Here is a 13225-nt window from a genome sequence, read left to right on the forward strand (position 1 = left end):
AGCAAAGGACCAGCTTAAACCAGCAAATGACCAGCATAAACCAGCAAATGACCAGCATAAACCAGCAAATGACCAGCATAAACCAGCAAAGGACCAGCTTAAACCAGCAAAGGACCAGCTTAAACCAGCAAAGGACCAGCATAAACCAGCAAAGGACCAGCTTAAACCAGCAAAGGACCATCTTAAACAAGCAAAGGACCAGCTTAAACCAGCAAATGACCAGCATAAACCAGCAAATGACCAGCATAAACCAGCAAATGACCATCTTAAACCAGCATCCCAGCGTCAAAACATACCTAACCAGCATATGCTGTTTTTTTCAACAGGTGGCCAAACATTGCATATGACACGCTCATAATCTGTATCATTTATTTACAATAATAAGAATCGTTACAGAAAATCTTGCAACTTCTGAAAATAATGATCTTTTTCTTTATGCAAATTTTTTCATATTTATTTTGCTGATAAACCGAACCGAGCTCGTCGTACTTGACAGGTTTCGTGATGTTCACTCTTGCTCGTTTCGCGTTTTTTGAATGCATTTGACCCATTTGTGTTTCGGTAGTCATCATGTCATTGGCGGTCAGAATCACGTTTCATTGGTCGCACTGCTATGCTCTATCTTTATGAACATGAATGTGTTTACAGTACAAATAAGAATATATTAATGTTTTAAATCAATTTCTCTGTTCGTATATAATTTAGAAGACGAGCTTGATTGTGGAGTGTATCATTAGTCGTCGTTTATCTAGTAAGTGCGTGAAGTCTTAAAATCAGGCTAATGTTGTGCAGCATTGGAGAAATAGTAGTCATTCTAGTTAACTATTTTTTTGTCATAAACGACTGTAGGGCGTGGAAAGTTTCAGTTTATAGATTGATCTGCGTTCATCATAACTGCTGTCTGTCACTCAAGCAGCAGATAACAGCAGTCTGTGATCCTGGACTGATCAATGCTCTGTAAGACTATGATACAAGTTATCAGTACTGATGGTGTCTGTACTAATGGACTTTTTTCCTTCTGCAGGGTTCAGCAATGCCTGCTTTTCGCCAGGTCGGGGAGAAACAGCTCCCCAACCCCATTCTGTGCATGGCCTGGTCACCTAACAGAGATCTGATCGCCCTGGCTAACACTTCAGGAGAGGTTGGGTGTTTTAGATATACACATATCTGTCATCTGTTAAACCAGACTCTCAATAGATCCTTACCTATAGGATTGTAATGGAGGTTCATTAGACTACTCTGTCATTACAGCTTCTCCTGCATCGGCTTGCCAACTTTCAGCGGGTGTGGAGTTTACTGCCCAATGAGAACACCGGAAAAGAGATCACATCACTGGCCTGGAGACCTGATGGGAAAGGTAAACTCAAATATCATTTCATTGCCTTATTTGTGTTTGTATCAGGGTTATGATAGTTACCTAAATCATTAAAAATGTTACTTGAAATAAAATAAATGTTAATAGATAGATAGAGAGATAAATACTGTTTTATTTCATCTATAGTACTAAAATAAGAAAAACTGAGATAAATATTTGTAAAAAATTTGCACATAAAAAACTAATAAAATGACAAAACACAGTGAAATAACTAAAATTAGCTTAAAAATAAAAATGAAATGGAAAATATATAAAATAAAAACTATAATGATATATATTGATATTAAAATAACATTGAGACATATCACTGCACTGCAGTCTTACTGAAGTGTACTTTACTTTTATTAATTCATTCATGAATACAGCATTCATATAATTTGTTCATTTTTTGGCTTCTTCTAATATCTTTTCTAACTTATAAAATGTCCAAGTCCTTATGACCCAAATGTGTTGAAAATATACACTCTTTTTTATTGCTATTTAGTATTATATATTAGTTTTATTATTTTTTTCTAATAAATCTTACAACTATGTTGTCTTGTGCTTGTTATCATAGTTCTTTTTTTAAAACTGTTTTTACATAAATATTTATGTACACTTCGTGCATAATTATTAGGCACGTTGATATTCTGATCATATTTTTTTCCAAGCACATTTGACCAATTCCAAACCACATGAGTCTTAATAACTACTATTAATTTTGTATTTAATCATTTATAAGTGATATAAAATTGTCCATGAAGGCTGGAAGTAAAAAACTCCTTATATTCCGGTGTGTAGAATTATTAGGCAGGTTTTTTTTACAGATAAAATGAGCCAAAAAAGACTCCGAACTCAGACTGAAAAGTCAAAAATGATTAAATCCCTATGAGAAATATTCAAAACTAATGCAATACAGAAATGGCAAAGTAAAGATCTCTTGTAGAACCAATTTAATTGTCAAAAATGTGCTGCTTCTGATTCATTGCATATTTGACTAATAAAAACCTAGCTTTTAAGCAATAATTAATGTCCTATTGTGTACGTTACATAACTAAAAAAACTTTCAATTTCAGCCATATTCTTACTAGTGACCTCAAGTCCCTCTCTGTTATTACAGAGATTAGATCCACAGAAGACAACCCTGAGATACATTACATACAGGTAAAGTCTGAAAACATTATTTTCATCCCAACATTGTCATTATCAGTACTGTGCTTTGCTTTATGGGTCAGTCACAAATTAGAGTGCCCACGATAAAGAAAAAAAGCTTTAAAAAACGTGCCAATGTTTTAGATATGTGTTAATGTTGGTGTCATATGGTTAAAAAATCCTTTATACCAGTTTTAAGAACAATTTAAATATAATGTCTCTAAAAAATCTTGTTGAAACTATGAGTTACAATCTATTTTTCCTTACCTTCATTACATGTGACATCGGCCAACATATCGGTTATCGGCTTTCAAAAATAAAGAATAATCGGTTATCGGTATCGGCCAAAATTTTCATATCGGTGCATCCCTAGTATCTACCAATGTTATATTACTGTTGTCTGCAGTCCTGGCATTCAGTGTGGGAGACACAAAGCAGGTGGTGCTGTGTGATGCAGAGAATGCAGAAATCCTCCACCTGTTCCCTGTTGAATACCCAGCATCCTGCATGCACTGGATGGAGGTGCAAGATGACAGCAGGTGGGGGTTTTATATAAAGAGGATCCATTTCCTTTCTCTATTGATGACTTGGTTTCATTCATCTGGTTTATGTTTTTTCTCTCTAGCACATTGTCCTCATTGTTCGAGTCCGAAGATGAGTCCAGCCATTTTCTTCCAAAGTTACCCTCTTTACCTAAGAGGTGAGACTCTGAGCTTTGGTTTGTCTACCAGATGACTGAATGAGAGTTTTTAATGCTTTTCCATTTTCCTTTGGGCTGTGTTTGTGTTCAGCTACAGCACCACATCAAAGATATTTAGGTAAGAGGGCATTTTATGTGCTTAATATGCTGATTATCAGTCTTTTTCTTTGTCGTACTCTTTATGATTGGTCATCTGTATGCGGCATGTGTCTGCTCTGGTTGATTATTATGTGTTATTTTGTTTCTCTTGCAGTGAAGAGAAATCAGATGAAGTCACAAACCTTTTGGGGGAAGTGAGGTCAGTGTTGTATTTGTTGACCTGCTTGGTTGATACTTTTCTGAAATTGTATTGTGCCTTTTATGTAATGTGTGATGTGTCTTTGCAGGCTCAATATCCTGGTGGTGGGAGGACCGTCTGGATTTGTGGAGCTGTATGCGTATGGCCTGTATAAGATTGCTACGCTGAGTGGAGTAGGATATCAAATTTTTATTTATAAAAATGGAATAAAAATAATATAATTAAAGTTTTTGTAAAAGAAAAAGAAAGTTAGTAACACATGTTTATGTGTCTCTCAGATCTCAGGGACGTGCCGTAGTCTTGGTCTGTCTAGTGACCTCAAGTCCCTCTCTGTTATTACAGAGATTAGATCCACAGAAGACAACCCCGAGATACATTACATACAGGTAAAGTCTGAAAACATTATTTTCATCCCAACATTGTCATTATCAGTACTGTGCTTTGCTTTATGGGTCAGTCACAAATTAGAGTGCCCACTATAAAGAAAAAAAGCTTTAAAAAACGTGCCAATGTTTTAGAAATGTGTTAATGTTGGTGTCATATGGTTAAAAAAACCTTTATACCATTTTTAAGAACAATTTAAATATAATGTCTCTAAAAAAATCTTGTGTTGAAACTGAGTTACAATATATTTTTCCTTACCTTCATTACATGTGACTACATTCATAGATTTCATGAATTAATAAATATAATTACAAACTTCATGCCCCTAAAAAACATCAAAATGATGGTTCAGTTACTTTATCTTTTGTTAATCTGACAAATGTAACATTTCCGTCTACAAGTGCTGAAACAACAGCAACTGAACTTCAGCAAATTATATCAGTAATATAATTTTATGTAGCTGTTATTTATTGAAGGTTGATGTCAAAGTAAACGAAGTGCAAACAGGTTGAGTCACACATAACCTTATACTACCAGGTTACATGTGGCATCTCTGCATTGAATGGAATGTATGAGGTTGATATCATTAGTTGACTGTGACTGTGTTGCAGCTGGACACTGGACTGCTGTCTTCATGTTTGCCTGAGTTGACCAAGATGGCACACAAGTTTACACACATTTCCACACTGCTGCAGGTAAATCTTCATGGGTGTCTTACTGATACAAGCTGTAACCCTGTCTTTATTCACACATCTTTCATTCTCTTTCTCTGTTGTTTAGTATCTGCGTCTCTCTCTCACCTGTATGTGTGAAGCTTGGGAGGACATTCTTATGCAGATGGACCTCCGCCTCACTAAGTTTGTTCAGGTTAGAGTTCATCACAAGCCAGGCAATCACAAACAAGCCTATAAAAGACATCAAACAGGATGGCATTCATTAGAGCATTGAAATGCCTCACCCTGAAAGTACATAGAAGTGCAGGAGTGGACTGTGATCCATTGAAGCCATGGTAAATGGCTCTGTTTGTTGTTTATTAGAGTTCTAAGAGACAGTTGATGGTTGAACTGCATTGTTGTTTTACAGGAAAAGAACACAAGCACTCAGGTTCAAGATGAGTTCCTGGAGCTATTGTTATGGGGCCATGCCAGGTACATAATTCATAAATGATAATCACACTAGGTTTTTGAAGAGTACATATTGTCATATCACAGTGGTAATTGTGGCAGTGAGTGAGCTGTTGAAGAGTGGTGTTTGTGGCAAATGTTGTAATGTTTGTAAAATCACACTAGTAATATTTTATGTAAAATAATATATTAATATTTAATATAAATGTATCTTATATTTTAAAGTAATATTTAATATGAAATGATTTAGATAAAATGAAATATGCTTGTGTTTACTCTAAATTGCCAGCAGGGGGCACCATATGTTCTTATAGCTACAGTCAGAATAAGAAAACTGCTTAGCATACCTAATAATGTGTTGTAGCTATTCATTAGCATAGCCAAACCAGATAATGACATAATAAGAGGTTACTTTTGTAGAACTGTATATATATTCTGATTTCGGAGTCGAAAACTTCTTTTTCAGCCCTGAACTTCAGGCTCTTCTTATGAATCAACTCACAGTCAAGGTAAATCTACCTGGAATTAGGTTGACTGCATAAGTTAGCCACTGTCAGTAGTCATGCTATTATTACCAACTTCATTCATTATTTGGTTGTTTATTTGCTCAGGGCTTGAAGATGCTGGGTCAGTCCATTGATTCCTCTTATTCCAGCATCCAGAAACTTGTTATCAGTCACTTGCAGAGGTGTGTATCATTCACTAGCCCTTTAACCAGCACTAGATAGAGTATGTTAGAGAGCGGCATGTGCATTGAGTGTTTGCTGTGCACACAGTGGCTCTGAGGCGCTGCTGTATCATCTGAGCGAGGTCAAAGGAATGGCGCTCTGGAAACAGAAGTTTCAACCTCTCGGCCTGGATCCTGCAGCAATCGAGGGTATAAGACTGCCTATTTATAGACCAGTGTTTTATTTTAGCATTATTTCTATATACTATTATAGGATTTATTAATATTTTGAATCAGCTTTTATTTTTATATTTTCAGTTTTTATTTTGTTTAGTTTCAATTTGAGCAACCTTTTATGTGCTTTTGTCATTTGTATTAGTTTTTTGTTCATCATATATTTCTATATAGCTTTAACTTATTTTTCAAGTTTAGTTTTATTAATTTTAGTGCTTTAATTTAAACTTAAATTAAATTAGTTGCAAGGCAATATTTTTTCATTTTCATTCAAATTTTCATCTAATTTTATATATATATATATATATATATGGAATATTAGTTTAAGTTATCAACAGATTAATCTAAGGTATTTAGTTCTGCATTCTAGCATTGCCTTGCAGGCATAATATTCAGTTGACAATTAAAATAATGACATTTTAATATAAAAATATAATTATATAGTTATAATTTAATTATAAGTGCAAGTCTTTTCTGCAACTAAAAACAAGTGTTTTAGCAAGTAGAATGAAATGTTTATGCATTCACTTTTGTTTATGGTTTAGATGCCATCGTAGCTGTGGGCTCTTTTACCCTGAAGGCCAGTGAACTTTTACAGTGAGTTTAATCTTATTCTACCCACTTAATCTAGAATGTCTGTTCTCTATATATCATTATTAAACTCTCAACTGATTGTCTTGATTCCAGAGTTATTGATAAGAGTATGAAGAACTTCAAAGCCTTTTTCAGATGGCTGTATGTTGGTAAGCTCCATTTTTGTGTGAGCTGTAGCTTTACGATATATTTAGTCAAAAACTATTTCCAAAACCTAGGGTGCTGTCTTGCTGCAACTAATATTCTATTATACTAAACAGTTTATTATTTGTACTTGTTGGTATGAAATGAAGCTTATTTATAATCGACATTCTTGTTTTAGCCATAATGGATTTTTTCCCCACTGAGCTTGCTGCAGTTTATGGAATGTGGTGGCTGTTATCAGCTTGTATCAGCTTGCGTATCAGGAGTGCTGCCTCATTAGGTTCTGGAACAGACTTAATAGTCTTTTCGTGTTGTGTTGTGTTGTAACAGTTTTTGCTTTTCACAGCAATGCTTCGAATGTCAGAAGATCACGTTCCTCCTGAGCTTAACAAGGTGAGATATCAGAATCTGAAATCGACATAAATAGAGTAAAAGAGTGTGGGTGTAAAAGTGGCAGTGGATGGGAAATGATATATAATTAAGTATTAAAATGTATACAACGTATTTAAAAGTAATAATATATTATAAAAGTAATATGTAGTATTATTTCTAATATATCTGCTATAAAAAATAATACGCAGTAAGTATGAATTTGTGTTTTAGATGACTCAGAAGGATCTGGCTTTTGTGGCTGACTTCCTGTCTGAGCATTTCAGTGCTGTGAGTGAAAAAGAAAAGCATTATTTTAACGTTAAACAAATGTTTGGTGTGAAGCCCATATACTCATTTTCTTTCCTCTATTTCAGAATGAGGAGCTGTTTGATCGGAAAGGGAAGTATTTTAACGTTGAGCGCGTCGGACAGGTAAGGACCTTCATACACATTCTGATGGGAGTTATTTTCCTTATTTCATAACATACTTGGTCTGTTGTTGTTTTTTGCAGTACTTGAAGGATGAAGATGAAGACTTGGTATCTCCACCCAACATGGAGGGCAACCAGTGGGTGACATTTGTAAAGCAGAGCACTTACCTGCAAGGTAAAAGTACACTTTCTTCCATTATTAAACCACAAGACTGCTAATGTTAACTTATTGTTTTGTGAAAAATATAAAATTGAATATGAGAAATGAATTACTTATATGTTTGATTTGTTGCAGAGAGTCCATTGCTCTTCCCCACTTCCCCACAGAAGTCTCTGCACTTTGTCAAGAGAATGATGGAGGGGTCCATTGATCTGTGCTTACAGAAACCGGCCGTGAGTCTCTAAAACGCACACACACCCACAAACTTCAGTACTCTCTGTAAATGGAATAGAACATTGACAAGGAAGGGTTGGACACATCTTTACTACAACAGTTTTACATGTTCTGCTTTGAAAACGTATAATTTAGGGCTAACAACTTTTATTTTACTTTATTATGGGTTGACTTCATTTCAGTCATTCTTTGCCAACAAGAACAACTGAAAAAACACAAGCTGTAATATGAGGTCCTGTTTTATTCACAGACAACATTTTACAATGTTTTCTCTTTCACAAAATTGAGTATCCTCTTTTGACGTCCAACCCGTTCTCTTTTTCAGAAGATGCTAACTTCCCTTCTCACATACAAACTCCATCCGTTAATGGTCTCCAGCACATATACATCAGAAGCATTAACTACATTATCTGGATTGTTTCACCCTTCCTGCTGACCATTCTTTCCCTGAGCACTAATGCATCTGACTCCTAATAATACGTCTGTGTGTGTTTTTCAGGAGGTGATTGGGCATTCAATAAAACAAGCTGTGTGTTTGCGATTGTACACTGTTCCTGAGAGGTATTCCTTATTCTTGATTCTTTCTGTGATTTTACCAGACAGAACCTAAACATTTAATAGTAAACCTGCTTTTGGATTTTGTGGTCAGGAAATAACTGATGGTTTGATTTGAGTTACAGAAGCAGGGTTTGTACTCTTGATGATATGATGATTTCTATGTTTTGTTTTTTGATAGCTCTGAAAATACACCAAGATTGTTTGAGCTGCCTTCACTGTAAGTGGACCAGTCGTATACCCATAATAAAGCTAAGAATACTGTTTTGTAATGCTGAATTCTGAAATAAGGCGAAAACAGTATGTTGATGATAAGAGTGTGTTTTAATGCAGGTGGAATGATAAGAAGGCTGGTATGCATTATGTAGTCTTCTGCATGCCTGAGATTTCGCCCTCTAAAATCTATATTCTGAGGAGAGCAACAGACCCAAACAGGTACACATACCATTTTTATTCTGTTCTCTGTTGTATGTAAAATGTATGTAAAAGTTTGGGGTAAGTACGATTTAAACATAATAATAATAATAATACTATTATTCAGCAAGGATTCATTAAATTTACTATAAGAGAATACTGTCCATCTGAACTTTCTGTTCATCGAATAATCCTGGAAAAAAGTGTATCAAGGTTTCCACTAAAATATTAAGCAGCACAACTGTTTTCAACATTTATAATAATAAGACATGCTTCTTGAGGACCAAATATTATAATGATATTTCAGTTATTAGAATGATTTCTGAAGGATCATGTGACACTGAAGACTGGAGTAATGGCAAAATGAAAATTCAGCTTTGCCATCACCGGAATAAATTACTGTAAATTACTGAATAAAAAATAATACAAATTATTTTAAAACGTATTCAAATAGAAAACATTTATTTTAAATTGTAATGATATTTCAGAATATTTTTGTTTCAAATAAATGCAGCCTTGGTCAGAAAAAAAGAGAATAATTAAAAAATAAAAAATAAATTATCTTACCGATTCCATTCTTCTGAACGCTAGTCTATATAATAACTATAACAAAAAGCATAGTGTGACTAGTGTAGGCCAATTCATAAACTTGTCGTTGGTACTTTAATGACTCAAATCAACAAGTCTTTAGTTAAATCAGTCTAATGAATCTTTTACTGAATGAATAAGTCGTCCTAAAACTGTGATTATGATTTGTCATGAATTGATCTTGAAGTTTTTGAGAAAGTATCACATTACATCAGTGAATTGATTTTCCATCACCTCTAACTGAATTAACATCCAGCAAAAATTCTTCTTTAAAGGTTTATGAAAGTTTAAACAGTATCACCATGACTGGTTTTCTGTATAAACCACTGAATTGGTGTATGTGTGTTTCAGGTCTGTCCCTAAAGGTCTGGTGGCCCTAAACCTCAACACTCCTCTCAATTCAAGTATAGATGATGAAACACCTGCACCAGCTTCTGCGTGAGTTCATCTATGGCATTAAAAAAAAATAGCATACTATGAAAATATTGCCATTATTTAATCTTTGACGTTATATGTAGTGTCAGTTCGTACAGTTGCCTTGATGCCCGTTTTTATGACAACGAGACATTGACAGTGGTATTGCGAAGTCTGGAGGATGATGAGAATAAGATGCGCGTCCTCGCTCAGCTTCATCTAAACTCTGCTTTGAGCTGGGATGAAGAGTTCACCTGGGACCTTACGCTCAGGTACAGCACACTTGTTGATTCATACCAGAAACCTATAATTTTTTATTAAATTATTCCTTAAAGAATTGGACTGTAAGTAGCACTATACATTATATTGCTGTAGCAGTTCCAGCAGTATAATAGATTGTGATACAGTTAAGCTTAGCTTCTTCCTATTGAATGTCCTGAATTAGCACTCTTTTGATGTGTCTTTGTTGTGGTGTGTGTCAGGCTGGAGCAGCAGACTGAAGGGATCCCAGTCCAGGGTTTGACCTGGCGAAACCAGAGCAGAGAGATGGACAACATCAAGGCTCAGTTTGTGGCAGTTAATGGGATCCGCAAAGTGGCCTGCATGGTAAGACTCTTCAGCTTGAGGAAAATTTTAGCCATTTAGGAGAATAGTTTATATTGAAAATATTGATTGATGTATGAATACATAGAGAATAATTTTCAAAAATGAATGTTGTAATACTTCCATTAATGTGCATTAATTCTCATTCAGCTCAGTGCCAATCTGAGACACATACGTGTGTTCGAGATGGATGCAGAGGAGGAAGAGGAGGAGGAAGAGTGTGCTGACGAGTCACAGGAAATGAGCTTGGACCAGGACAGACTTGAGGACACAATGACTAATCAGAGTGATGCTGGGGAAGGTAGAGATGGAGTAGTAGGTGCTGAGGAGGCTCAGGTGGCAGGTCAAGGGTCAGGAGACATTTTGGGTGAGACTGCAGGATCAGACACGCTTTGAACTCTGACCTGAGATCCAGCATGTTCTCTACAACTGAACTATGGACTCCTCTGTTATTCCTGGTCTTGTTCTTTTTGTATTAAAAATATTTTGTGATAAAGATGATCTGATGAACATTTCACAGTCTGATTTGTAAATAAATGGATTTACTGTGTACTAATCTTGGGTTGTATCAATCAATGCGCTGTTCACAGTCAACCATGATTCATTTTTTCCATTACTGAAAGTTTCCAATAACAGCTGAGTGAGTTGTGTTCAGCTAGTCATGTGACCTCAACATGGCTACCTCCATGTAAAATAAACACTGCTTTTACAGAGCACGACAGTCAGATTATAGCAGTAAAAATCCCATTTATTTTCACCAAAGGGGTGATTAATTGATTCTATATGCTTCTGATGAAACCATCAGCCTGCATTTTTAAACTTATTCTCAAATAATAGTGTTCAGCAGTGGAATTCCTGGTGAAAAACGACATTACCCATGATACTCCACAAATCGGAATCATGACAAGCAAATTGCCAACAGAACATTTTAGTGAAGCATTTTACCTCCACGAAGCACAGTGAATATAAACTCAGTTTTCCTACATTATTATCTTCTAACTACTTATGGTTTTTGCAATCAACAGAAAAAATATTGTTTTTATTTTGACTCATTCACAGAGCTTCATTAGATTGTAGTTCTTTACCTCATTTAAACTAATAAGTACAAGTCTTGTAACTTTGTCTTCTTGTTTGATTTTCAAATACCTTTTTGCTTCAAATCAGAGTTTGTAATGTTGTGGTTCACCTCATAGCTGGTAGGTTTAGTTCATGGTTTATAACTATCCCTCTAACAGAAAATACTTCCGGAACCAAGGTTGCTGAAAAACTGGGTAGGCACTGTTGCACTCTTAGACTATTGATATAACTTGAGTGAGGTTTTTTTGCTATTATACTGGGGGGTCCTGGATTAGCTGGGAGTTGGTGGCCCTTGGGTCTGGAAAGGTTGAAAACCCTGCCCTAGTACAATAACAACCTCTAAGTCTTTCTTTCTTGCTCACCTGGAAATATGAGTAGGATGGAGCGAACATTTTAAGAAGTGCAAGAAGATCCTAATGTGCCTCCAGCAGTCCCTTCTGCGAATGGCATCTCGGATGGGCTGTGAAGAAATAATGTCCAAATAGAGCCAAAGATATAAAATAAATAACATAATATAATCCTAAACTTAGTTTATGACAGTTTTCTTCCTACAAACATGCTGGTTTTGCCATTAAAAACCAAGAAATTCAGCGTCTATTTGAAAAAATTAGAGACCATATCAAAGAGGAACAAAAATCTAAAGATGTTAAAGCACTTAAGCAAACATCTCAGAAACAGCCAATGCAAATATTAGATGCAAACTTTCAACATGCAAAGATGTAGTTGTTCAGCCTATACCTTAAATGGTGTGTTCAGGTACTGTTTTCAACTTGAACAAAAGTAAAAATATATTTTTTTTGTGAAAAAAGTAGGCCTTAAGTATATTCCTTAGGTTTTATTTTTAGCTCTTGAATCTGATACTGTATAGACATTTTATATACAGTAATTTTAATGCACAAACTTTGTAACGCAACCTGTCTCAGTCTCAGTTTCCTTAATGCTCTTACTAAGGCTCTATAGTGGTTCAATATTCAAATGCCCCCTAGCCCTAGTTTTGTTTTCAAAACTTAATTTAGTCCATGGACACTACTAGTTTCTGTAAATAAAGTATTATATTTTTTATTTGTAATTTTAAAATTAGGCTTAGCCTTGTTGTTAAAATACTGTCAATCCTGGTTCCTCAAAGGAAACAAACAGTTCTTGAGGGGTGAATTCAAATAAGAAATATACTGTATGTATTTTTTTTGTTGTTTTACCAATTTTAATGCTTGTTGTGTCTCATTTTAAATAATTTTAAGTCATCTGAGGCGCAGAGAATCACTCTGAAATTGTATTTAAATTCACCAGCAGCTAACTGTACAATTGTTTTGCATTTAAATATAGGTACGACATAATATTGCTTTGGGTCAAATATTCTGTTGTGATACATGATGACATCTCTTCACAAAGTCAAATGAATATTTGAGCGCTATTCAAATTTAGCCTGAAACATAGTTGGGGACTGGTTTGTTTGCTCCGCAAGATGTCTAAATAGAGAATTTTTTAACCAATAATGTCTAAATGAAATCGTAAAGAGTTTGCGCAGAGAATCACTCTGAAATTGTATTTAAATTCACCAGCAGCTAACTGTACAATTGTTTTGCATTTAAATATAGGTACGACATAATATTGCTTTGGGTCAAATATTCTGTTGTGATACATGATGACATCTCTTCACAAAGTCAAATGAATATTTGAGCGCTATTCAAATTTAGCCTGAACTGGTTTGTTTGCTCCGCAAGATGTCT

At 35.1% G+C, this 13225-nt stretch overlaps 2 protein-coding genes across 3 annotated transcripts in view; one reads left to right on the forward strand and one right to left on the reverse strand.

Moving 5' to 3' along the window:
- Positions 1-1282, reverse strand: part of LOC107601923 (palladin-like) — a 9632-nt gene extending 8350 nt beyond the window's left edge. The window contains exon 1 of the mRNA XM_016294283.1: positions 1206-1282. The gene's annotated coding sequence lies outside the window, so the exon portion shown is untranslated. The remainder of the gene's footprint in view (positions 1-1205) is intronic.
- LOC107601943 (anaphase-promoting complex subunit 4) lies at positions 595-10966 on the forward strand. 2 transcript variants are annotated; one of them, XM_016294306.1, is made up of 29 exons: positions 595-751; positions 1025-1141; positions 1252-1357; positions 2913-3045; positions 3132-3206; positions 3298-3324; positions 3460-3504; positions 3593-3677; positions 3783-3890; positions 4500-4583; positions 4669-4755; positions 4972-5036; positions 5479-5521; positions 5624-5700; positions 5789-5889; positions 6459-6510; positions 6601-6656; positions 6998-7044; positions 7255-7311; positions 7398-7454; positions 7535-7628; positions 7749-7846; positions 8347-8408; positions 8584-8622; positions 8736-8837; positions 9756-9842; positions 9923-10090; positions 10301-10424; positions 10572-10966. In XM_016294306.1, the coding sequence occupies exons 2-29, from the start codon at positions 1034-1036 to the stop codon at positions 10815-10817; spliced, it is 2433 nt and encodes an 810-aa protein (XP_016149792.1). In that variant the 5' UTR covers positions 595-751; positions 1025-1033; the 3' UTR covers positions 10818-10966. The 2 variants fall into 2 exon arrangements, with proteins under 2 accessions (XP_016149792.1, XP_016149794.1); XM_016294308.1 differs by having other exon boundaries at positions 7264-7311.
- Positions 10967-13225: the final 2259 nt, after the last annotated feature.

This window comes from Sinocyclocheilus grahami, unplaced genomic scaffold (assembly GCF_001515645.1).
Source record: "Sinocyclocheilus grahami isolate Dianchi unplaced genomic scaffold, SAMN03320097.WGS_v1.1 scaffold315.1, whole genome shotgun sequence".
NCBI classification, from domain to species: domain Eukaryota; kingdom Metazoa; phylum Chordata; class Actinopteri; order Cypriniformes; family Cyprinidae; genus Sinocyclocheilus; species Sinocyclocheilus grahami.